The sequence below is a fragment of the Rhododendron vialii genome, chromosome 3a (genome assembly GCF_030253575.1).
Source record: "Rhododendron vialii isolate Sample 1 chromosome 3a, ASM3025357v1".
NCBI lineage: Eukaryota > Viridiplantae > Streptophyta > Magnoliopsida > Ericales > Ericaceae > Rhododendron > Rhododendron vialii.
In genome coordinates, this window is record NC_080559.1 from 12,067,201 (window position 1) to 12,092,262 (window position 25,062).

Here is a 25,062-nt window from a genome sequence, read left to right on the forward strand (position 1 = left end):
TGAGTTTTATTGATGAATTATGATGAACATGCTAGATTCGACTTAGGGTCATGGGATGGTTTCGAGTAATGAACACATAGACATGGATAAGTAAATGATAAAATAGTAAAATTGATTTACGATGTTGGGTGCCCGTAAAGGACCCTAGTACTTTAAAATACCTTTAGATGAGTTGGAGAACGGTAAAAGTCTCCAAGTATAGTATTTTGGAAAACCGTAAAGGATCCCTGAATATGGTACAATACCCAATGTGTGGATTAGGAGTATGGTAAAGCACCCAGTGTATAGAGTTGGGAGACGGTAAAAGGGATCTCGGTATGAAGATGATGTGACCTCTAATGCTTGAGATGTCATGATGAGCTATTCTCCTATAATGGTTGTGGACGAATCCGTATTAGTCAATACATAATTTAGTTGTATTCACTTCGAACCTCGTTGCAGGACAAATAAGAGATGAGTTATTTCATGGGACGGTCAAAATTTTAGTGGATGTTAGAGGAAGGGTATCTTGTGGAGAAGAATCCAGAATTCACTTGAGTTAACGAATAGTTAAAAAAGAATGATGTGTAATTCTTCTGCAGTACTTTTATATTGAATGACTGTTTAACTATAAAGTAAGGGGTTACTAGGGTTAAGATTATCTACTGAGTGTCGTCACTCACGTTACTACGTTACCATGGCATTTCACACCAGGTATAGAAGACGGAGCTGAAGGATCATATCAACTTGAAGACAGCCTCCAAAAGAATCAAATGTATCAGTAGTAGCTCTATTTAATTTCTCTCAGTTAATTTCAAAGTATTGTAATTAAATTAAGCTTCTGTTGTTATTTAAAGAAAATGTCCTTTATTTAAGAAATTATTTTGGAAAATCTTTTAATAACTACGTATCCGAAAATCAGGATGTTATACACAGGCAATCCTAATTCTTTTCTCTAATTAGTACTTTGTCTACTGCTTTGGTCAATTATAACCGCATTTTTACTACCTTCTCTGGGCTTGCAAAAATGGCTAGCATTTCTGTGAAAAAACAAACGCATTTGTCCAAATAGTATTATGTCCGAAAACATCGCCCAAAGGCCAAGCTGCAAGCACAAACAAGCCCCCCAAAAAACAAAGAAGCTACAAAAAAATGTCGAAAGCCGAAAAATAACCTGGAAAAAAGCTTTCCAAAATATTGTTACTCCTATTTATGGCTTATAGATTTTAGGTTTTTAAAATAAAAAAAAAACTTTTTCGGAATTTCAATTTTCGAATGCATCAAATAGAAGAACCTATACAAAAATGGTGTATTTCTAAAGTGTGAGCTTATGAATGCAGAGATATAGCAAAGCATCTGTGTAGTTACTAAGAAAACACTTGTTAGAAAATGTGGAAGCTAAAGATTGCTGAAGGCAAGGGACCATATTTGTTTAGCACCAACAACTATGTTGGTAGACAAATTTGGGAATTCGACCCTAATGCAGGGACGCCAGAAGAAGGCGAAGCAGTTGAACAAGCTCGACAGGAGTACAAGGACAACTCTAAAAAAGACCGAACCCGAGCCCCACCTTGTGCTGATCTTCTAATGCGGATCCAGGTAACTACAAACTCCAACTTGTATCTGATTTTTTTTTTTTGTCAATATAAGTTGTGTTTGTTTGTCCCCGTAAAAAAGAGACAGAAAAAATAGCTTTTTGGCCTAATCGACCATAAAAAGTAGTGCAATTTTGTTTACAGCTGAAAAAGGAAAACAAGAATATCGATTTGAGTATTGCACCAGTGAGATTGGGGGAGACAGAAGAAGTGAAGTATGAAGCCGTGACAACTGCTTTGAGGAAAGCTATTCGATTAAATCGTGCAATCCAGTCAAGTGATGGCCACTGGCCAGCTGAAAATGCTGGTCCCATGTTTTTCACACCTCCCCTAGTAAGCCCCCCCCCCCTCTCTCTCTCCACGCGCGCGTGCACGCCCACACACACACATATGTAAGTACATCAACAATCGTAGCGGACTGCATAGTGGTAGCAAGCATATAATATGCAACAGTTGTACATTGACTAAGGAGCAAAAGTGGCAGTGGACTGCATGGTGGTAGCGGTGTAGTAGTAGCGGGAGTATCAAATGATACGTAGTTAATCGGATTTAGGTGGTCGTAATTTTTTTAAATTATTTTTTGGCGCCGGAGCATCTAAAGCGGTCGTTTAGTGGGCAAAAGATTAGATACAAAGCAATACGCAGTGGGCACCGGGTGATACGGGTGGGCATTTTGGGTAGCACAGGTATAGCAGTACCGGAGGTCCAAAAAATTGCTACGTAGTGATGGGTTTTAACTTTTATGTTATGTGTGTTTTTGTCCGATGGGAAGTGAAATCATGTGGCCATTTGGCAATTCACATCCACTCTCCATTCTTCTTTTGGTATTTTTGCGCGTTTTTCTTGAATTTTTGTTAGATTTACTTTATATTTTGGGTTATTCATTCGTCTCAACGAGAGTAGTTTAAAAGGTAAAAAAATTATGAATTACTGAGGACGAAAAAAATATCAAACGGCTGGTATTTTTGTTTTTAGTGTCATTTTTATATAAAAAAAATTTCAACTACGGTCTACATTTTTATACTTTTCTGATTTCTCTCGTCAAGATAAATGATTAATTCCAAAAATTAAGACGAAAGGTAAAAAATACTGAAAAAAACTTCGGATAAAAAATTTAGGGAGAACTAGTCTTTTCTCCCATTATTGATTGATACCATTTCCAGTAAAAAAACACCACCTCACCCCCCTAGCGTAAGCATGTGAAATAGCTGTGAGAGGGGCTGTAGGAATTAGTCCAAGGTGCGTGCAAGCTGGCCCTGGATACTCTGCATTGGTAACTAAATATCCTTAGTTGAGTATACTAATCAGATAGTTTTTTCTCCTTTGATTTCAAGCCATCTGAGTGTTCCTATTGAACCAATTACGAGTGTTACAATTTTTTTGCAGATAATCATCCTATACATTAGTGGAGCAATCAATACAATTCTAACAGCAGAACACAAAAAGGAGTTGATTCGCTATTTTTATCTTCATCAGGTAAGTTCTAATCCAATTCCCATGAATCTTTGGCATAGAAAATCCAAACTAGTCCAATGTGTATCTAAGCTATTGGCGCAATGTTTGCTATGTAGAACGATGATGGGGGATGGGGATTCTATATGGAAGGCCACAGCACCATGATCGGTTCGGCACTTAGCTATGTTGCCTTGCGATTGCTAGGAGAAGGGCCCGATGATGGAGAAAATGGGGCAATGACCAAAGGCCGGGAGTGGATTCTTGACAATGGTGGTGCAACTGGAATTCCTTCTTGGGGAAAGGTCTATCTTTCGGTATGATGCAACTTTCTTTCAAACTTCAAGGAAAATTTGTGGAAATAAAATTGATGGATTGTTTTGAATCTCTCCTTTTCAGGTGCTAGGTGTGTATGAATGGGCAGGCAGCAATCCTTTGCCTCCAGAGTTCTGGCTTTTTCCTTCATTTTTCCCTTATCATCCAGGTAGTGAAAAGTTGGTTTACTTACTCTATGTTGAGAGAATCAAATTCATGAGAGTTACGATTTTCTATAGTGTGTCTTTGTACTATTATGTAGCCTGGTCTGATCAACATCTATTTCTTTAATTAGCGAAAATGTGGTGCTATTGTCGCACGGCTTACATGCCCATGTCGTATTTGTATGCGAAGAAATACCATGGGCCGATCACTGATCTAGTCAAGGCATTGAGACAAGAAATTCACACCAAGCCATATGAGGAAATCTGCTGGAACAAAGCGCGACATGACTGTTGTAAGGTTGGTAAAATCTATTGATGATCATTTCTGTCTTACGATTCATGTATAAGTTAGGAAATTACAATTCCGATATGTTTATCGCTACTGCAGGAGGATCTCTACTACCGTCATACCTTTGTACAAGACTTACTTTGGGATGGTCTTCATTACTTGAGTGAGCCAATTATAACCCGTTGGCCCTTCAACAAGATTAGAGAGAGAGCCATGCAAAAAGCGATTAAGTACATGCGTTATGGAGCAGAGAGCAGCAGATACATTGCCATAGGATGTGTAGAAAAGGTAATTAAGTCGCCTAAACTAGAGAACTTGATTGTAAATCATATTGAAGTTGTTTCTGTTGCAGAGTTTGCACATGATGTGTTGCTGGGCAGAGGACCCAAATGGTGATGAGTTCAAGTACCATCTAGCTAGAGTTCCGGATTACTTGTGGCTTGCCGAAGATGGAATGAAAATGCAGGTTAGTTTTTTTTATGACAATCTCAATTCTGGTTTCGTCATTCTTCATTTAGAGATTGTCGCTTATAATGTAAGCTCGATGTTCCATTCAGGCTCAATTGTCAATTAATCCGGTTGTTTCATTGCAGAGTTTTGGTAGTCAGCTATGGGATTGTGCTTTAGCAACTCAAGCAATTATTGCCAGCAATATGGTAGATGAATATGGCGATTCACTAAAGAAAGCACATTTTTACATCAAAGAATCACAGGTTCTTTTCTACCATTTGATATGCTTGTCTGTGTACATACACAAACACAATTACATAAGTATGGTTAAGTTTAGTGAAATTTCATTTAGCTGTTTATACTGTTAAATTGAAGGTCAAAGAAAATCCAGCTGGGGATTTCAAGAGTATGTATAGGCACTTTACTAAAGGATCGTGGACTTTCTCGGATCAAGACCATGGTTGGGGGGTTTCGGATTGCACAGCAGAATCGTTTAAGGTAATCTACATCTGTATTCATCAGCACATATTTGGAGCAATTAAGAAATTAATTGTTCGCCGTAACCAAATTTTTTTCTTTTGCATGCAGTGTCTACTCTTACTTTCTCAAATGCCTTCTGAAATTGCTGGAGAAAAAGCTGATGTCGAGCGATTGCACGATGCTGTGAATGGGTTGCTTTACTTACAGGTACTACATAGATCATATTATTCATTGCTATTTATAAACTTACTTCACAACTTAACTAACTGAATTATCTAACTTCTCTCTCCACTTAGAGCCCTGAAAGTGGTGGGTTTGCAGTATGGGAGCCCCCAATTCCACAACCATATTTACAGGTAATTTTTTGGTTCTACAAAGAGTTATTGTCGCACAAGCCTCCTTTTACACTCTTATTAAAGAAGTTCTAAAACAAGCCATGTCTTTTCTTTCTTTGTTCACTTTTAAATAGTGACACACCGATGAAACAATGCGATGGTTTGTCAAATCCTTTTTACAACTTTTTAAACTTCTCAGGATTTGAATCCTTCGGAAATATTTGCTGACATTGTGGTCGAGAAAGAGTAAGAACTTAAACCTTTATTATCTTCGTCATATAGTTTATAAACAATGGCTGGTCCATATAACTAACAATATGATCCTTCTTAGGCATGTTGAGTGCACTGCTTCGATAATCCAAGCTCTTGTGACATTCAAACGCTTGCACCCAGGCCATAGAGAGAAAGAAATAGAAACCTCAGTGGCGAAAGCAATTCGTTTTCTAGAAGAGATACAATGGCCTGATGGTTCTTGGTGAGTTTCAACTGCTTTCTTTTGGACTCATTTGTGCAAATCGAGGTACTTTGGGAACAAATAGGAAAACGACTCAAATGTGTACAACCCTGTTGGCAGGTATGGATACTGGGGAATTTGTTTCATCTACGGCACATTTTTTGCTCTTGGGGGGTTTGCTTCGGTTGAAAAGACATACAACAATAGTGAAGCAGTCCGTAGAGCTGTTGGATTTTTGCTTTCAACACAAAACGAAGAAGGGGGTTGGGGTGAAAGCCTTGAATCATGCCCATCTATGGTAACTCCAACACCTAGGTTAATTATGGATCTGATGATATCCTTGGACTAAAAAATTGAAATTGCTAGCTTAACGAAGAAGGGGGTTGGGCGACCAATGATATGGTGCACGATTCTTGATAAAATTTTCTTGCTCATGTTTAGCGTTTATGTGATACAGAAGTATCAACCGTTGGAAGGGAATCGAACGAATCTGGTACAAACATCATGGGCTATGCTGGGACTTCTTTATGGCGGACAAGTTAGTGATCTTAACATCCGAAGTGTTAAATTGCTAACTTATTCACATTTCATAAGAAAATAAGTTATAGAATGGAGTACTGCAAGTATTTAATTTGTGTCTTCTTTATTAATGTCATCATATATATATTTCCAGGCTCAAAGAGATACGACACCGCTGCATAAAGCAGCAAGGATTTTAATAAACGCACAAATGGTCGATGGTGATTTCCCTCAGCAGGTAATTTTCATGTCAAGATAGTTTGTGAAACAATACCAAATTAAGTTTGTGTTGTACTACAAAAATTCTTATCTCATCTTCTATTCTCTTTGTTTGTTTGTTTTTGTTCACCATAAAACAGGAAACTACCGGTTGTGTCATGAAGAACTGCATGTTACATTATGCACAATACAGGAACATATTCCCAACGTGGGCGCTCGGAGAATATCGGAAATGTGTTTGGCCATCTTCCTAGAAAGTATAAACTCAGGCTCGAAGACCGAGGTTCCACGAATGAAAGCACAGTTCATCTTTTACTATGTAACAACAACAAGCCATCAAAAGAGAGAATTATTATTTCCTCTTTTATGTTGACAAGAAGATACTATTGATGAACAATAATGCATGGGGTACCTTACTAACACTCATTGCAGCATGATTGCTTTATTTTTGTATCAAAAATAATTAATAAAACAGAACAATTACTACTACCTAAAAGATAGCGGTAGGTACTCTGAGTATTGTTCTCAGGGATTACGAAGGCTAAGTTGCGATTGCTTCCATTGATTTCTAAATTAATTTGGAAAGAGATTTGATTGTTTGATTTCTAAAATTTTGAAAACTAAATTATCATAAAGCAATTAAAAAGTAGAGAGAGTTTATGAGAGAAAAGATCAAGGATTTCGAATCCACTTGACCCGTTGTAACAATATTTATGCGATGACAAAGGTTAATTACTCGAATCAATCCGAATATCGTTAGGATTCGCGGGTCCACACAATATCGCCTAAATATACTTATGAATCACCGAATAGCATGGGATATCGCTGCCTAGCACGAACCGTCTTACTAGTACGATCCGTCTCCTCCTTCCCCCTTCCTCTCTTCTCTCCCCATCCTCTTTTTTCTTCTCTTCCCCTTTCCCTAGCCTTTCTACTGCTTTCTTCTCACCTTCGTCCTCTTTGTCGTCCTCTCTGTTTGTTGCCCGCCGGTTACCACTCTTGGTGTAACTGGTTGGCTTAACGGCAAGGTGCAATCCGGGCTTTGCTTTTTTAGGTGTTTTGGGCTTTGGCCCTTAGGTGTTTTTGGATTTTGTCCCAACATGTGTTTTTTTTTTTCCCATCAAACCTTTGGTTGGATTTTCCTCCCCTCTCCCCCCAACTTGATGTATCATTTATCAAGTTTTCCTTAATAAAACTATTGTCGATAAAAAAAAATGAAAATCGATGGAATTAAAATAATATTCAAGGCAAGTGTTGCACTCTGTACTTAAAGACAGATTCATCCCTGCTATGGTGTTTATTGTTACATGGACATCTACCTCATCAAAAATAGCACTACATTTGAAGGGTGTGTCACCAAACTTGTGTGTTGTAGGACTCTCTTAGATAATAAATCTCCGACTCAACAAAAGTATTGAAAAATCAACCTTTTTGAATTGATTAAGGCTTCGTTTGTTTGGACGTAAAATATTTTCCGATAAAATGTTTTACCTATTTTTCGGTGATTGGTTGTGTAAAAAATGATGAAAATATTTAACATGTAAAACATTTTCCATTAATTGGATGAAAATGACTTATCCTTAAATCTTCCGTAAGTTATTTTTCGAAAAGAACCCGCTGCCTTCTACTGCAATTTCACTACTCAGTTTCCTCGACCGTCCGTCCTGATTCACGTTCAATTCCAATATTCTCAGATCTCTCCACCGTTTAAGCCCTACAATATTTTGTCGATTTTTGAAAATATTTTTCAACTGCCAACCAAATACTGAAAAATAAAAGTTCGAAGTTTGTTTTTTGAAAAAACATTTTACATGTAAAACATTTTACATCGAAACAAACGAAGCCTAAGATTGAATGAGACATGATATTTATAGACCAACCAATGATTATTCGGTATAGTCACCAAAGAGGAAGGGACACATTTGTTCATAAAGGAAGCGCCCGTTTACAGTGAACATGTGTCTGAAAGAAGCACCAAAAATACTTCAAGTCAACAAGCTCAAGAAACAGAACAGAACAAAACTTTCTTTTCAAAAACCAACGAAAAAACACAACCAAAGTTGTTGTGACTTTTGATCCACTTCAAATCAATGATTGGTGAAGACCGCTTTTTTAGAACTCATGTCCACAAGTATATAGACTCGTATATTGAAGATCCTCATATGTGGTGGTGGTTTTTGCGTGTTGGAGCTTACTCTACCCTGTCGTCTGGGTGATTCCGTATGGACTGGTCCCTTAAAAGTTGATATCATGTGAGAGAATTCGAATTTAAAATCTTAAAAACAAGTGAATCCCTGAGTCTCATGTCTTAACCACCATGTCAACCCAAAGGATTGAGTAGCCTACTATGTCATGGCTATGTTTCAGAGTAGGACTTCTACATTCTCTTCCAAAATACTATTACAACCTGGCTGGGATGCCTTAGCCCCATTCCGTTAAGAAAAAAATTTATTTTTTGAATTAAAAGTAATATATTAGGAGAGTTATTCTTTTCTATTAGTTATTTTGTCTTTATTACCAAATCAAAGAACCAAACCATACATATACAGATATTTAAAACAATGAATTCAGAATAGATTAACCCTAGAAATGATTATTCGGATGTATCATGGAAATTCTTTGAAAGAAAAGAATCAATGCAATTTTTATGGGGTGGAACAAAATATCTCTCATTTCTCCTTCGAATCGATTCTGCCTTTTGGTTTCCAAAGGAATGTTGTTATGTTGCCTTAAAGGGTGAATTAATAATGACTTGTCTTGTAAAACAAAAAATAAGAACGTTAGCGAAACGGGCAATTCGTAGAGTTCATTTCAAAAAAAATAAAAAAATGCCTTGCACAACTATTTCAGGGGTAATTGTGTGAATTATATGACCAAGACAAGCTAGAGTGATAATATATATATATATATATATATATATATATATATATATATATATATATATATATATATATATATATATATCTAATAGCTCACTTACTATCAAATTGGAGTGGTAAGTGAAGTGCGATTGTTGCTTTCTTTGTACTTCCACGCATTTGGACTGGGTTGGAGCTCTCCTCCCTTCTTCCTCTCTAGCATCTAATAATACTAACCTGCTGATGATTTGAAAAAAAAAGACTACCATCAGACCCAGTGATCTTCGCATAATGAAGTCTTCAACTGTGGTTTTTCAAAATCAATCCTTGAACTACTATTTAATTTGCACTAATCTGGGAAGTGTGTACTTTTTTGAGATGGGGGTTAATTAAGTACAATTGCTTAAAGGGCCAATCTGGGAATTCTTTTAGCGCCAAGTGACAACTCTTTCCTTTGAATACTGGACAAAGAATTAATTTCTTATGCACCCACAAATCTTCCCAAATCTGAGGACCAAATTAACAAGTGAGAATTTTTCATAAGTTCACTATAGCACTTTCTAAATCCATCTTGTAACACCCTGTCCCACATCGGAAGTCTACGTGGATGATCTTGGGCATATAACAAACCTTGTAGGCTACTACTAGTACCTTGTGCTTAAGCTTTTGGGTCATGTGGTGTGGCTTGTGGATCAAAATCAGGGTACTGGGCCAGTGGTCTGCTTGGGGCGTTACAGGTGGTATCAAAGCCATCCATGTACACGATCGTGTGAGCCCTTGGAGTTTGGTTTGATTTGGTTGTTGGTTTGATTTATAATGGTGATTATAGTGCTCAACCCCTCGCGAGGGCGCGAGGCTATAAAGTTGGGGAGATTGTAACACCCTGTCCCACATCGAAAGTCTACATGGATGATCTTGGGCATATAACAAACCTTGTGGGCTACTACTAGTACCTTGTGCTTAAGCTTTTGGGCCATGTGGTGTGGCTTATGGATCAAAATCAGGGTACTAGGCCAGTGGTCTGCTTGGGGCGTTATAGGTGGTATCAAAGCCATCCATGTACACGACCGTGTGAGCCCTTGGAGTTTGGTTTGATTTGGTTGTTGGTTTGATTTATAATGGTGATTATAGTGCTCAACCCCTCGCGAGGGCACGAGGCTATAAAGTTGGGGAGATTGTAACACCCTGTCCCACATCGAAAGTCTACATGGATGATCTTGGGCATATAACAAACCTTGTGGGCTACTACTAGTACCTTGTGCTTAAGCTTTTGGGCCATGTGGTGTGGCTTGTGGATCAAAATTAGGGTATTGGGCCAGTGGTCTGCTTGGGGGGTTACACATCTAGTCCACTTCTAAGTTTCATAATCCACTAAGTCCACTAATAATTTTAATGATAAAAATACCTCACCTAAGAAACAAGGGCCTTGTTTGGCTAACACGAAAATATATTTTTTCCATTTTTTTCGTTTTTGTTGCAATCAAGCAGCCGCCACCACTGTCGCCGCTGCCACCACCGCGGCCACCGCCACCTTCGCCACTGCCATCACGCCACATATAACGTTATATGTGTAATAAAAATCCTATTTTTTTATTTTTCTCGATTTTTTTATTGAACCTGCTACACTTAACATTTAACGTTATATATGTGACAAATTTCTCTTTTTGTTTTTTCCTATTTTTCTTGTATTGATTTTTTAACGTTATATGAGTGATAAAAATTTCCTAACATATAACATTATATGTGTGGCAAAAAATTTCTGACATGCAACATTTTTTTTTTGGTTTTTCTTATTTTTAGTCTTTAACGTTATATGCTGGTCCATACAAAACATATAACATTATATGTGAGTTTTTAAATATCTAAATATCGGAAAAAAAAATAGAACATATAACATTATATTTGAGTTTCTGCAACTTTGAATCTCACAAAAAAAATATAACAAAAATATAACATTATATGTGAGCTTCTGTAGTTCTAAATCTCACAAAAAAATAGAATATATAACATTATATTTGAGCTTCTGTAGCTCTAAGTCTCACAAAACATGGCATATAAAATTATATGTTCTCAAAGCAATATCATATCTTTCCAACAATATTACATATCTCAAAAAATAACATTATATGTTTACATATCATGCCACCATTATTCTTGTTTTCAATCTTGCTTTGAATCCCAAGTTGAATGTTGATGAGGCCACAGGGGGTCGAGCTTCATTTTTTCACCGTTTCTTCATCAAAACCTTCATCGAATCCTTCAAAATTTATGATTTTCTGTCTCCGAATAGCATTCTCATAACTTCTATATCTACATATATACATATTCAAAATAACATAAACAACATTAATATATCTCAAAAAATGAGATATAATATTATATGTCTAACCCTACGAAAATCACATATTACACATGACAGAAGTTCACATATAACGTTATATGCTTCGTTGTCCATCACTTATTGAATTGGTCCGCGCAGCGGCCTCTTCGACTTGCTTCTGATAATATATGGATATATCTATATGTGCTTTTGAGAGGCCGCTGGGCTGACCTATTCAATAAAAGAATATATAACGTTATTAGTTTCTCTTTTTTTTTTTGAGTTTTACAGGACAAAATCTCATCTACAACGTTATATGTTCTCTATGCGAATTGAAATATTTTTTTTATGTCAATACAAGCTCATATATATAACGTTATATATATATATATATATGTACATATGGTCACAAATATTTTCATATAACCATATATAATCATATATGGATATATCCATATGTATTTTTGAGAGGCCACTGCGCGGACCAATTCAATAAAAGAATATATAATGTTATTAGTTCTTTTGTTTTGAAGTTTTACAGGACAAAATTAGGTACCAAAGGCAAATTGTCACATATAACATTTATGTCTCAGTAAAGAATGTCATCTATAACCAAACCACATCGCTAACCGAGCTTCAAATCACATATTTTCACCTATAAGTCGGAGAGGCCGCTACATGGACCAATTCAATGAGTGATCGACAACGGAGTATATACCGTTATATATGACAGAAGCTCATATATAACGTTACGCGGTACAAAATGTCATATATAACTTTATATGTTCTCTTTATTAAATAGCATAGAATATTTCTAATCTAAAATGTTATATATAACAATATAACGTTATATATTATTATATCTCTCTCTACCTAAGAATGTTTTAAAAAAATGACATTAAATAACAACAAAAACACACAAAAATATATTTTGTGTGCCACGAAAAACACACATAACCTTATATATTTTTTCAAAAAACACAACCTGTTACAACCTTATATGTCTAGCCCTAGAAAAAACACACATATAACCTTATATATTTATTCAAAAAACTTAAAATATATGAGAAGCAAGTCGGAGAGACCGCTGCGCGGACCAAATCAATAAGTGATTGATGAAAAGCACAAATATAACCTTATATATTTATTAAAAAAACTTTAGATTTCTAACCCTAGGAAAAGCACACATATAACCTTATGTATTTATTCAAAAACCACAAAATCTGATGATAACCAGACACGGGACAAACAAAAGACCGGATCAACCTTCTTATAATACTATATTTTTTATTTTTACAACTCCAGATTTCTCTCCAATAAAACAAATAAAAGACCAGATTAACCTTCTTAATATGATAGACAAACCAACCATTGAAGCAGACCTGAATTAATTTGACTCAAATCGAAATTGTGCTCCATATGAAGTTAACTAGTTAAGCTTTTTACAAAATTTGAGGGGATTGGATTCGCCTAACATAATCATCCAATTCTTAACTTACCTACAATCTCAATTACCAAACACGAAAATACAAAAAAGAAAAAAATCTAATCTTAACACAAGATAAAAATAAAAATAAAAACTACAACAAACAAATGAAAATAATCTAACCCCAAGGGGTTGGCCGAGTGGCTTGGCTTGGGATTCAGGGTTTGCCCCATCCTAGTGTCTCAAGTTCAATTCCTCTTGCAAATAATTGTTAGGGTCACATCATCCCACGCGTAAGCATGTGAAACGATGGTGGGAAGACTGTAGAGATTAGTCCGAGGTTCGCAAACTGGTGTAGGCATTACCAATAAAAAATAATAATCCTCCAATAAGGAACAACAAAAGAAAGAGAAAATACCCTAAGAGCAAGCAATCTGAAAGCCTTCTTGACCTCAGATTTCGAAGCCCCTGGCTTAACCATGAGGGTCTTGTACGGGTTTCTCGTCGTGGTAGAAGAAGAAACGCAAGAAACCCGGCAAACCATGTCACTACCCCTCACCGCTTTGTTCTTCGATCGAATCCAAGAGGACCCATAAGCACCGCCGCTAACAAACCCAACCGCAGTCGCCATTCTTTAGGATCAAGAGATGTCTTTTACGTGTTGTGTATATGAATATATGAACCAAAGGGATTGAAAGAGAGAAACGAGAACCCAATTTGGGAATGGCGTGGATAATGGATAAGGAATTGAGTGTTACAAAAGAAGGCTCGCCCTTATTCTTTTCCCAGGCAGACAGTTCACCATTCACCAAGGGAGGGGAGGAGAGAGAGAGGGGGAGAGGGGAGGCTCACATCTGTTTTGTGATCTAGGGTTTCTCTCTCTATATGTTATATAGGAGGGTTTTTTGGTCTTGAAAAATATCTCTTTTTAAGTAAATTGGAGTTATTAGGTTATATAACTATATTAGTGGACTAGATGGGTTATGAAATTTAGAAGTGGACTTAGTAAGTTACAAACGTGCTATAGTGGACCTCGCACCAATTTTTTAAATTAACAAACTAAAGAATTTTGTTTTTAATGGAGTGTGGCCGGCCTAATCTCCAGAAACTACAATAATTAAGGTCAATTCGGCAAATGTTGATTATCTGCATGCTTGTTTTTTGGGTTTATAAAGTTTAATTGTGATGGAGCATTTTCCTCCTCTAGCAGCTTAGCTGCTTTCGGCGTTATTGCCAGGGATAGTGGTGGAGTAGCTCGGTTGTGAAGGGTTGGTAAAGCTGTAAGGGTCTCTTCTGTCATTTTAATTGAAGCTTGGGCGTTGAGAATCGCGTATGGGGTTGCGGTGGATATGGGATGGGCTATTGATAATGCCATTTTTGAAACAAATTGCCAAGTGATAATTAACTGCTTTAATGGACTTAATTCCGTTTGTTCGTGAGAGATAAGGGTTATGGATAGAAGACATCAAGGTTTGGGTGTCTACGAGGAGCTGGTCTTTCTCTTGGTGCTGCCGCGAGAAGAACAAGGCAGCCCATTGGCTTGCCTCTAATAGTCTGAATAAGAGTTTTCTTTGTTGACACTCAGATTGTATTCCGTCTGGTTTAGATGCTCTCATTGCTAGAGATTTGTCATCTTAGTTCTCAAACTTGTATCACTTGACCATTTCAAAAATAATAATAAGAATAAGAATTGTACGAATTTTTTAATTATATTTATTCATGTGAATTTATGCATAAGAGTAATGTAATGATTTCACACAGAATATGCTAATGTTATGACCTGAATCAACACCGGAAAAAAATGTGACGATAAGATAGAGAGTGGGAAAATTAAATTACTGCACCTTATATGTACAAACCAATAAAAATATTCATATACAAAGTACTACTAAATGAGAAACAATTTTGGCAATCCTTTTTCATGTATATATTAATCCTTATCTTGTTCTTGAAGGGAAAATTAGTCATAAGGACAGTAAAATAGTTTTTATTTAAAAGAAGGACACTAGCAAAATTATTTTCAGTGGAGGTCTTTCAATTTTTTGAGTTTTTTTTAGTCATAAGGTCAAAATATGTTTAGGCACTTTCATGGAGTTTTATGATGCATTTTTTTATTATAGAATTTTAGTGATTTTTACGTACTTTCATAGATTATTCTAAGATTTTAAGCACTTTCATAGGATACCTAGAATTTTGGATAGATTACCAAAATCTGTTTCGTAACAATTATGCAAAAAAGAGAGAGGTGAAGGTGACATGAGATAAATCTTCAAAAAAAAAGCAAAACAGTAAAAAGGGTGGGATGAGCTGTGTACAACTCAACAGTGTGGTCCGTACACTGCTTTTTCCCTGCTCCACTAAGGGTCATCATTTGGCCCAAAGGCCCATGGCCCGCCCTAAGCCCATCCGGCCCATCGGGCTTTTCCCAGCCCATAGTTTGTAATGGGCGGGCTCGGGCCTATAAATTTTTACTCGGCCCGCCCATAGGCCCGGTCCGTGAGCCTGTCCGGTAGCCCGCCTGTGGTACCCGTCCAAAAGCCCGCCCACGGGCATGCCCATTAGCCCCAAATCCCACAAAATCCTTTCTTTTTTCCCTTGCCCAAGGAAATTTAAGCCCGCCCGGTTTTTGGTCCGCTAGCCCGTCAATTGGGCTAGCCCATGGGCCGGGCTTGGGCTTCAATTTATAGTAGGTAGCCCGGCCCCCCCGGCCCGCAAAAAAAAAAGAAGCTCGATCGGCCCTGCCTGTGGGCGGGCTTGGGTAGTGCCTTGGCGGGCCAGCCCGGCCCGATGATGACCCTTATGCTTCACCCGTCACTCCCCCCACCAACGGGGTCCGATCCCTTCTGTGCCAAAAACTCTAGACCCTTCGTTTTGGTATTTGGATTTTGAATTTTAGGTAATAAGTGGAGAGAGATAGAAAGAGAAATAAGAGTATTGATTAAGAAAAAATTTATTGGGGACCGTTCACAGTAAGAAAATCCAAAATCTAAAATCCCCAAACGAACATGGTCCCAGTGCCTCTAGGCCGAGTGGGCATCACGTGGAGCCCGCGTAGTGCATCCGGGCAGTTTATTTTGGTTTTGGACGGCTCAAATTTGAAGAGAAAAAAGAGAGAGAAAGAGGAGAGAGAGTGATGGGGTAAGAGGAGAGAGATGGTTTCAATCTGGACCGTCTAACACTCTTTTAGATGGCCCGGATGTGTTGCTCGAACACCATGCGGGTACGGTCACGTAATACCCACCCAGTACCCAAAAATTACTCGTGCCAAAGTGTTTTTTGGTCATTTAATTAAATTAATTGTGTAGTTTTGTTTTGCTACTTCTATATTTAAAATCCAACGCCTGGAAAATATCTCCATATTGTTTTGGGCACAGAGCACCTGCCTCCCAATGGAGTGTGTCTGTCGATAGTGTACAAACAAATTCCCAAAGAGTAGAGTTGAAAGGAGCCTCCACAATATATCTTGTGCAGTATATGAAGCATTGAGTTGAGCCCCATTCTTTCATCTTCTTCTCTCTCTATCTGTTGCAGAAGAAAAAATAAAAGAGAAACCAGTAGGTAAAGCCAAGTTCCTCAACAAATTCGAGAGTAAAAATCGAAACCCATGTTTTGTATTACTCCAACTTACGAGGGTTATTCTCTATATTTGTTTTTGTTTTGGTAACAGAGGCGGCTCTAGAACCATGGTTGCATAAGCATTCATAACCAGTCCTCTAGCATAGTAGGAGCAGTTACTCCGAAAATATAAAACCATGGGCCTGATGATTCAATAGTGATTTTTGCAGTATATTTTTTTATTGATGGTGCTTCAATTTTAACGTAAGGTTACTAGTAACTTTATGAACAAAGTAGAGCGCCATCAGTGAAAAGTGGAGCGCGAATATCAACTTCCTTCAATAGTGTGTTAAATCAATAAAAAATTTCAGTGTCGGGTGAGTACGATGTGGTGCCCGCTTGGTGCATCCGAACAATCCATTGCATTTTTGGACGGTTCGAATTTGAAGAGAGAAGAATGAGAGAAAAAGTGGGTGAGATGAGAGAAAGAGTTTCAATCCAAGCCGTGCAAAAGTGTATTGGACAGTTCAGATGTGTGAGCGGGTACAAAAAAGTCTTCAACTATAGTTTCTGAAAATCGAAAAAAATTACTGTACCCCTCCCTTTCAGTTCTCAAATCAGCACCAACTGGCCACCCTCTCTCACCACCTCCAAATGTTGCACCCCACTCCTCCCTCGCTACTACAAATACACCCCTCTCTCCAATCCGAAAAACACAACCCACAAACATCACCACCACCACTGCATTCAGAGAGGAGAAGATAGAGAAAGCTTGGAACTCCAACAATGATGGTCTAGAGAGACAAAACGAAGTAGGTTTTGGTTCCGCACTCATCCAAACACAAATCCGAGACACACCAACTCTAGCACGACCCCGAGCACCTCCGAACCAATCTCCAATCACCCAAAGTCAGCTCGGGCGTTCTGTTGCTCCGCCATCTTCTCCGATTTTTTCAAAACCATTTTTTACTTTCTCGGATAGATTCAAGGTAGAATAATCGCTTTACTACTTTCTCCTACATATTTTAGGTGATTGCGTATTGATTTTTAGGGGGTGTTTCCGGTAGTAAAAAATTTATAGATTTTTATTTGTGTTCAGGGATGGAACCAAGGAGGGGCTAGTATTGGCAGTCGTCCCTGCAAGAAGAGAAAGAAACACTACTATTTTATGTAAAAAAAAAAATTCTATGAAAATATATAGGCTCACCCTTGTATAGAATTTTGAAAAAAAAATATAATAGTAAACTTTGAAATACGAGGATACTAACATTAATTACTAAAGGCTAATGGTTAAAACATAAAAAAAAATAGAACTATAGGGTTAATATTGTGAATATTCAAATAATAAACTTTCACCTTTCATTAGATGTGTAACGCCCCGAATTTTGGGTGCGTTAAAGGGACAATTTTATTGAAACTTCAAAATAGAGTCTGACTCTTTATTACATCATAACTCTCACAAGGGTGTTCTTAATCAACAACAGGAGAGGTAAACTAGGGTTCCTATCTACAACTCCACCTGCTCCTCCATCCTAGCCAGCTCCTCAGCTCCAAAAGCCTCCAAGGTGTACTGTTCATTTTGATAATCTACAAGGTCTGACACATTATACCAGCGTCGCCACCGATATAATATGTCAGGGTCACCAAAGGTAACACCGTGAGCTTACGAAAGCTCAATAGAATATCCAAACCCACTAACCCTTAACTTACAAACAATAGGTCATAAAATCAACAGAGTACAAGCAGGTTTAACAAAAACGATTAACGATAGCACATCCATATTCACTATTCAAGTATCGTTGGTGTCCATATTTTTCTGAGTTTCTCCTACGCGACTCATCGTAGACCGTGTCTCCATTTTCACTTTTCATAACCAAATCAACATTTTAAAAATCCGTTTTTAACACACCCAACCTCGGTTCTGCCGTTTCGGTCTCCCGAGTATCCTCACAATGGTTCCGCCGCACCGGGTTCCCATTGGCACACGATTGCATTGGCTCCGTATCGCGGATAACCAAGCCATACCTCACCATGGTTCCGCCGCTCCGGGTTCCCATGAGAACGCACACAATTCCAAAACCCTCGGTTCCGCCGCTCCGGGTTCCCGAGTATCCCACAATGGTTCCGCTGCTCCGGGTTCCCATTTGGGGTTTTCGAAATCTAAACCCTCGGTTCCGCCGCTCCGGGTTCCCGAGTATCCCCACAATGATTCCGCCGCTCCGGGTTCTCATTGGGTTTTTCACAAATCTTACTTTTGCCGCACACAACTCACATAATGCCACCCAAAATCGGTCATTATGTAGTTTCAAAATATTTCCTTCCTCGAAAAACATTTCCTTTCATTAATCACATCCTAGGTGTCATGTTTCTACTTTCTCGATTCTCGTGTCTCGTTACATGCAAAGACTCCGCGGTAGGACTTTTTACAAACATAAATCATTCATTGTAATCTTGAAACTAAACTAGCAAGATCATCCAATTCTATATTAATAATCATGCTCATAACCATCCTAAAGATCAAAATACGAATACTTCTATTCAAGTGTCAAATTCTATCTTTCGAAAACCTTTCTTTCTTTCTTTTGAGAAATTCTAAGCAACATATGTTTATTTTGAGTAACAAGTTGATTAATTCAACATAGTCCCCTTCCTTTTCATCTTTTTAAAGGAAACTCCATTCAAGTATTTCATGAAATTCTAACATTTCAGGCAACAGATAACCTTATATACTTATGACAGATAACTTTAGCAGACAACAGATAACCTTATATACTTTTTAACATACGGTTCTATGCTATACGTTGAGTTAGTGGACGAGGGACTCTACTTATACTTAGGGAAGTGAGTAGAGAAAATCTACATGATCGTAATGTCATTTCAAGATTTTGTAAAACGAGCTTGCTAATTATTCCTAATACTTTAACTTGCCTTATTATAAACAAAAATAACTAAAGTTATACTAGGGAGAATGAGTAGAGATTTATCTACCTTGATCCGAAACTAGTCGGGGCCGAATAAGCTAGTTGGAAGTTTTCTACGGCGGTGAAACTCGCAAATTTGAACCAAACTTTGGATGGCAGTAACTCGGTCAATATTTGGCCGAATATGATCGTTCTTGGGTCGAAATTGAAGCTCTCGAAGTGCTCTACAACTTTTGTGAAGGAAGTTGATCCTAGAAACTACTTTAGGTAGGAGAAAAATGGTGATAAAGGAAGAGACAGTATGCTGTCTGGAAATGGAAATCCGAGATTTTTACTGAACTTCGGATGCCAATATCTTTGTCATTTCTTCACCGATTGGGGTGGTTCTTGGGTCTAACTTGAAGGTGTCGAAGTGCTCTACAACTTTCCCGAAGGAAGTTGGTTCTAAAAACTACTTTAAGCAGGAGAAAAATGGAGATTTGTGAAGGGCAGTAAGCTGTCTGGAAAATGGAAATGGCAATGAGTGAAGGTGTGAGTTGAATGGAAGGCATGGGGTGCTATTTATAGCCAACACTTGAGCTCCTTCTCCCTCCATATGGCCGGCCCCCCTCCCTCTCCCTTTTCCCATGGATTTTGCTCCATTGAGTTGTCATTTCATGCCTTTCAATCATGCCATGTCTTCCATGACTTGTCTTTTCCAATTTAGGCCAAATCTTAGGCCATCATGAAGGGTTTTATGGCTTGTCAAGTCTATGGGGAGGTTGCTTGCAAGAAAGAATATAATCATGGGCTAGCTTTGTACTTTGGAAGACTAGAATGGGTTGGCATGTAGTAAATAGGCTTAGGGTTATTAAGGTTGCTTGTGTAAGTGTCCAAAACACAATCACACACTCCACCTCCCTCTCCCATTCGGCCTTTCTCTCTCTCTCTCTCTCTCTCTCTCTCTCTCTCTCTCTCTCTCTCTCTTTTGTTCTATGTATAGACATATATAGGTATATAAGTACATGTATATATTCATCTAGGAAAGTAAAACCTAAGATAGTTAGGCTTAAGGCTAGAACATAGGTGTGCATGCATGCATGGCTAGTCTTGCTTCTTTTAGAATCAAAATGATGGAATTCTATGTATGACTTGTCTTGGCATGCTTATTGGCAAGTCAAAGGTCTAATATCCAAGGGATAAAAATTCCCCTAACAATTATGGTCCAAGGGGTAAAGGAATATTGGTCATAATTAGGGTTTGAAATGACTTGTCATGGGGTATAATGATTACCCCTAAAAGTCTAAGGGTTCAATTAGGGTTCGAGGGTTCAAAAGGCTCCAAGACGGTCAAAAAGGTCCAATTAGGGTTCGGGAAGTGTAACTAGGAGAAATGGTAGTTTGGTTTGTCCAACAAGTCGGTTGGAAACTAACCTTACTCGCCAAGTAGGATTTCTAGCCAAGAAATATAATTTAAAGATTTTATCTAACTCGTTAGGAAAATATACAAGTGCTTTTATAAGCATACTTGTTTTTAGAAAATGACTAGATTACTCGGCGTAAAAGATATAATTTTATAAGTCTCAAATCTAATTATGACGGATTATAAAAATTAAAAAGAAATTTTTAGTAGCAAATCCAAGTAATTAAAATAAAATTTAAATATTTAACGAAATTTTTATTTACCAAAAAATCAGGGTCGTTACAAGATGGGTTTAGTGTTTTACAGTTTTATTTATTTTTACCCTAAAATCTCAATGGCACAAACATCACCAATTATGAAGACTTCAAAGGCAATTTCGAGAAAATAGCGACGGAGGAGAAGAAATTTTGGAAATCCTAAGTAATTATGGTGAAATTTAAGTTGTAGGTATGTCTTTCCTCAATTGTTACTCTAAACTTCTACTAATTCTTTATTTTTTGACTGGTAAAATCAAGAATATAAATGCCCATGTACCGAATTCGTCCAGTTGTGATGAATGAAAAAAAAGAAGATGAACAATAAAGGAAAACAAGACACATACATCAAGATCGATCTCATTAGTTAAACTGATTTATGTAGTTACGTTATTTTGAGTTTTAATGTATTTACATGATTATGCATCTGTATTTATATTTTTTTCTCGCATGCACAATCGCCCCTGTGTGATGAAATTCCTGACTCTGTCCCTGTTTGTGGTTGAGAAGTTGTTAAGTGTTTCCGGTAGAGAAAAAATTGTTAAGAAATGTTAAATTGTCTCCGGTAATAAATAAATTGTTGATGGATTTGTAAGTAGAGTTACTGTAGTAAATAAAGTTTTTGTTCACAACTTTTTTGTTTGTGAAAACGAGATGATAAAATGCTAAAACTTTTTTGCTATAATAAAATGCGTGAAATTTTTTGCATTTTTTTTTTTTTTTGGTTAATGTTGCGGAGTGATGGAAATCGAAAATAACGGCGAACCGCTTCCAGCCGAGGTGTGGCGCGGCTTTGACTGTGAAGAACCGAAATGGGTTTTAAAAACATTTGTTAAAATAACACTTTAATCCTCCTAATTACCTAGTGTAATGTTTTGGCTCCATGACTGATTTTCTTTTATTACAACTTCATTATTACATTAAAAAGTGGAAAGATAAGAATGTTTAATATCACACACTGCTGCCTAGTATTGATGTTAGCATAATGTTCATAATAAGAAAATGTTAACTCTAATCTATATAAGTTATTAGGACATTTTTAAAGTAATTTTATAATACAACAAATATGAAGAAGAATTAAAAATATTTTAGAGTATCAAAGACCCAAATACCTTTAATAAAATTATTGGCTAGTTTATTATAACTATAGTGATAATAAATATATATTTTTGTAAATACAAATCATGATTAATTTTATAAAAAACAAATGTTTGACATAAAAATAGTAACGTGAGTAACATCAAAAATGTTAACATAGGATTTGTACCGTATAGCAAAGACATGTAGATTAAAAAGTTAAGAAAATTATTAATTTACTCGTTTAATAAAATTACGGTGCATATAATAAACGTAAGGGCGTCGGCCCAATCATAATACACTACGTGTTTTACGTATTCGCACACTATTAACAGATATACTTGTTATCTCATTGGAATGTATTATGTTATGAGTTGAGTTTTATTGATGAATTATGGTGAACATGCTATATTTGACTTAGGCTCATGGGATGGTTATAGATGTGGATAAGTAAAGGATAAAACAGTAAAGTTGATTTACGATGTTGGGTGCCCGTAAAGGACCCTAGCTAGTACTTTAAAATACCTTTAGATGAGTTAGAAAATGATAAAGGACTCCGGGTATAGTATTTTGGAAAACCGTAAAGGATTTTTGAATATGGTACAATACCGAGTGTGTGGATTAGGATTATGGTAACGTACTCAGTGTGTAGAGTTGTGAAACAGTAACTGGATCTCGGTATTAAGATGATGCGACCTCTAATGCTTGAGATGTCATGGTGAGCTATTATCCTATTATGGTTGTCGACAAATCCGTATTGAATACATAATTTAGTTGTATTCGCTTCGGACCTCGTTGTTATTTCATGGGACAGTCAAAATTAGTGGATGTTAGAGGAATGGTGTCTTGTGGAGAAGAATCCAGAATTCACTTAAGTTAACGAATAGTAAAAAAAAGAATAATGTGTAGTTCTTCTGTAGTACTCTTGACTGTTATATTGAATGACTGTTTAACTATAAAGTAAGGGGTTAGTGGGGTTGAGATTATCTACTAAGTGTCATCACTCACAGTACTACGTTACCATGGCATTTCACGCCAGGTATAGAAGATAGAACTGAAGGATCATATCAACTCGAAGACAGCCTCTAGAAGAATCAATCGTATCTGTAGTAGCTCTATTTAATTTCTCTCAGTTAATTTTAAAGTATTGTAATTAAATTAAGCTTTTGATGTTATTTAAAGAAAATGTCCTTTCTTTAAGAAATTATTTTAGAAAATCATTTAATAACGTGTCCAAAAATCAAGATGCACGTTATACACAGGCAATCCTAATTCTTTTCTCTAATTATTATTTTGTCTACTGCTTTGATCAATTATTACCGCATTTTTACTACCTGGCCTGGGCTTGCAAAAATGGCTAGGATTTCTGTGAAAATACCTAATGTTAACCCAATGTGTTTTGCATAACAAAAGAAAACAAACGCGTTTGTCCAAATAGTAGTATTCTGTCCGGAAACATTGCCCAAAGGCCAAGCTGCAAGCACAAACAAGCCCCCCAAAAAACGAAGAAGCTAAAAAAAATGAATTGGGATGGTGCTGTGTAGTGTGTGCGCAGCACTATGCTGTGCACTTCCGAGCTGTCGGATCGTGTATCCGACGGTTCGGATCTCATTTTGGCAATGAACGACTCTCGATCGTTGGTTGCCGAGATGAGATCCGAGCCGTCGAATGCACGAACCGATGGACCGATGGCTTAGAGGTGCGCAGCACGATGCTGTGCACCTCACTGCACAGCACCAACCTGAAGTCCAAAAAAATGCCAAAAGCCAAAAAAAAAACCTGGAAAAAAGCTTTCCAAAATATTGTTACTCCTATTTACGGCTTATAGATTTTAGGTTTAAAAAAAAAAAAAACCTTTTTCGGAATTTCAATTTTCAAATGCATCAAATAGAAGAACCTATACAAACATGGTACATTTCTAAATCGTGAGCTTATGAATGCAGAGATCTAGCAAAGCACCTGTGTGGTTACTAAGAAAACACTTATTACAAAATGTGGAAGCTAAAGATTGCTGAAGGCAAGGGACCATATTTGTTTAGCACCAACAACTACGTTGGTAGACAAATCTGGGAATTCGAGCCTGATGCAGGAACACCGGAAGAGCGCGAAGCAGTTGAACAAGCTAGATAGGAGTACAAGGACAACTTTAAAAGAGACCGAACCCGAGCCCCACCCTGTGCAGATCTTCTAATGCGGATGCAGGTAACTATAAACTTCAACTTGTATCTGATTCTTTTTGGGGTAAATTTCACTGACCTCCCCTGAGGTTCCTGACACAAATAGAGACCTCCCTTTTCTGAAATGCCACTGACCTCCCCTACTTTTGAAACAATTATCAAAATTCCCCCATCTAATTAAATGAGCATAAACGGTGTTAGTCTTGAAGAGAAAAAGACTTAAACGCTCTCTATGGTCAGCACCTCATTTGCCTTATTTGTTTATTTCTATTCCTCCCCTTTATCCATTGCTTTCACTATAAACTGTTAATAACCCTTTTGGATGATTTTTCGTTTATTCAAATATTTTTAATTTCAACTTTCATTAGTTTTGTGTTAATTTTGTAAATTATTGGTTCCTCTCATCAAGACGAACTAACAATCCACATAAAATTAACGCAAAACTGACAAAAGACAAAAAAAAAATTGAACAAAGACAAAAAAATCGTAGCTAATAAAAAAAAAGCGAGCCTCATCAATAAATTTCTTGCAATTTTCAAATTGCTATTTTTTTAATAAGAAAATAGCTATGTTCGGTTTTCTTCTCAAAGAACCTTTTTTTTAATATCTTTGATTGCTTCCTAATTTGCATTCTTTTTTTAAATTGTTTTATAATTTTGTCAATTTCTTTTCACTTTTTGGCTATACCTAAAGCAGTTCTATCTAACAAGTGATTTTTTTTTTTTTTTTGAAAATTCTAAACAAATTCACTAGAATGAAAGGGATACTATATATATAAACAATCGACATGGCAAGTCAAAATTGGCTCCTTTTTTTCTTTTT

The 25,062-nt window shown here is 37.0% G+C and overlaps 1 protein-coding gene and 1 long non-coding RNA gene across 5 annotated transcripts; both read left to right on the top strand.

Annotated features, from left to right (window-relative positions):
* The first annotated feature begins 360 nt into the window (after positions 1–360).
* Positions 361–6,671, top strand: LOC131321032 (dammarenediol II synthase-like). 4 transcript variants are annotated; one of them, XR_009198451.1, is made up of 18 exons: positions 361–1,578; positions 1,719–1,907; positions 2,961–3,050; positions 3,146–3,343; positions 3,426–3,510; positions 3,637–3,803; positions 3,894–4,082; positions 4,132–4,260; positions 4,388–4,507; positions 4,620–4,742; positions 4,833–4,931; positions 5,021–5,080; positions 5,259–5,305; positions 5,391–5,534; positions 5,634–5,811; positions 5,955–6,051; positions 6,187–6,270; positions 6,392–6,530. XR_009198451.1 is itself a non-coding variant. In XM_058352038.1 (18 exons), the coding sequence occupies exons 1-17, from the start codon at positions 1,369–1,371 to the stop codon at positions 6,230–6,232; spliced, it is 2,172 nt and encodes a 723-aa protein (XP_058208021.1). In that variant the 5' UTR covers positions 361–1,368; the 3' UTR covers positions 6,233–6,270; positions 6,392–6,530. The 4 variants fall into 4 exon arrangements, 3 of the variants coding, with proteins under 3 accessions (XP_058208021.1, XP_058208019.1, XP_058208020.1); XM_058352038.1 differs by having other exon boundaries at positions 5,634–5,828; positions 5,971–6,051; XM_058352036.1 differs by having other exon boundaries at positions 371–1,578; positions 5,971–6,051; positions 6,392–6,671.
* A 10,516-nt stretch (positions 6,672–17,187) lies between these two features.
* LOC131321051 (uncharacterized) lies at positions 17,188–24,119 on the top strand. The gene is made up of 3 exons (XR_009198454.1): positions 17,188–17,399; positions 23,103–23,169; positions 24,007–24,119. It is a non-coding gene; the product is annotated as an uncharacterized LOC131321051 (long non-coding RNA).
* Positions 24,120–25,062: the final 943 nt, after the last annotated feature.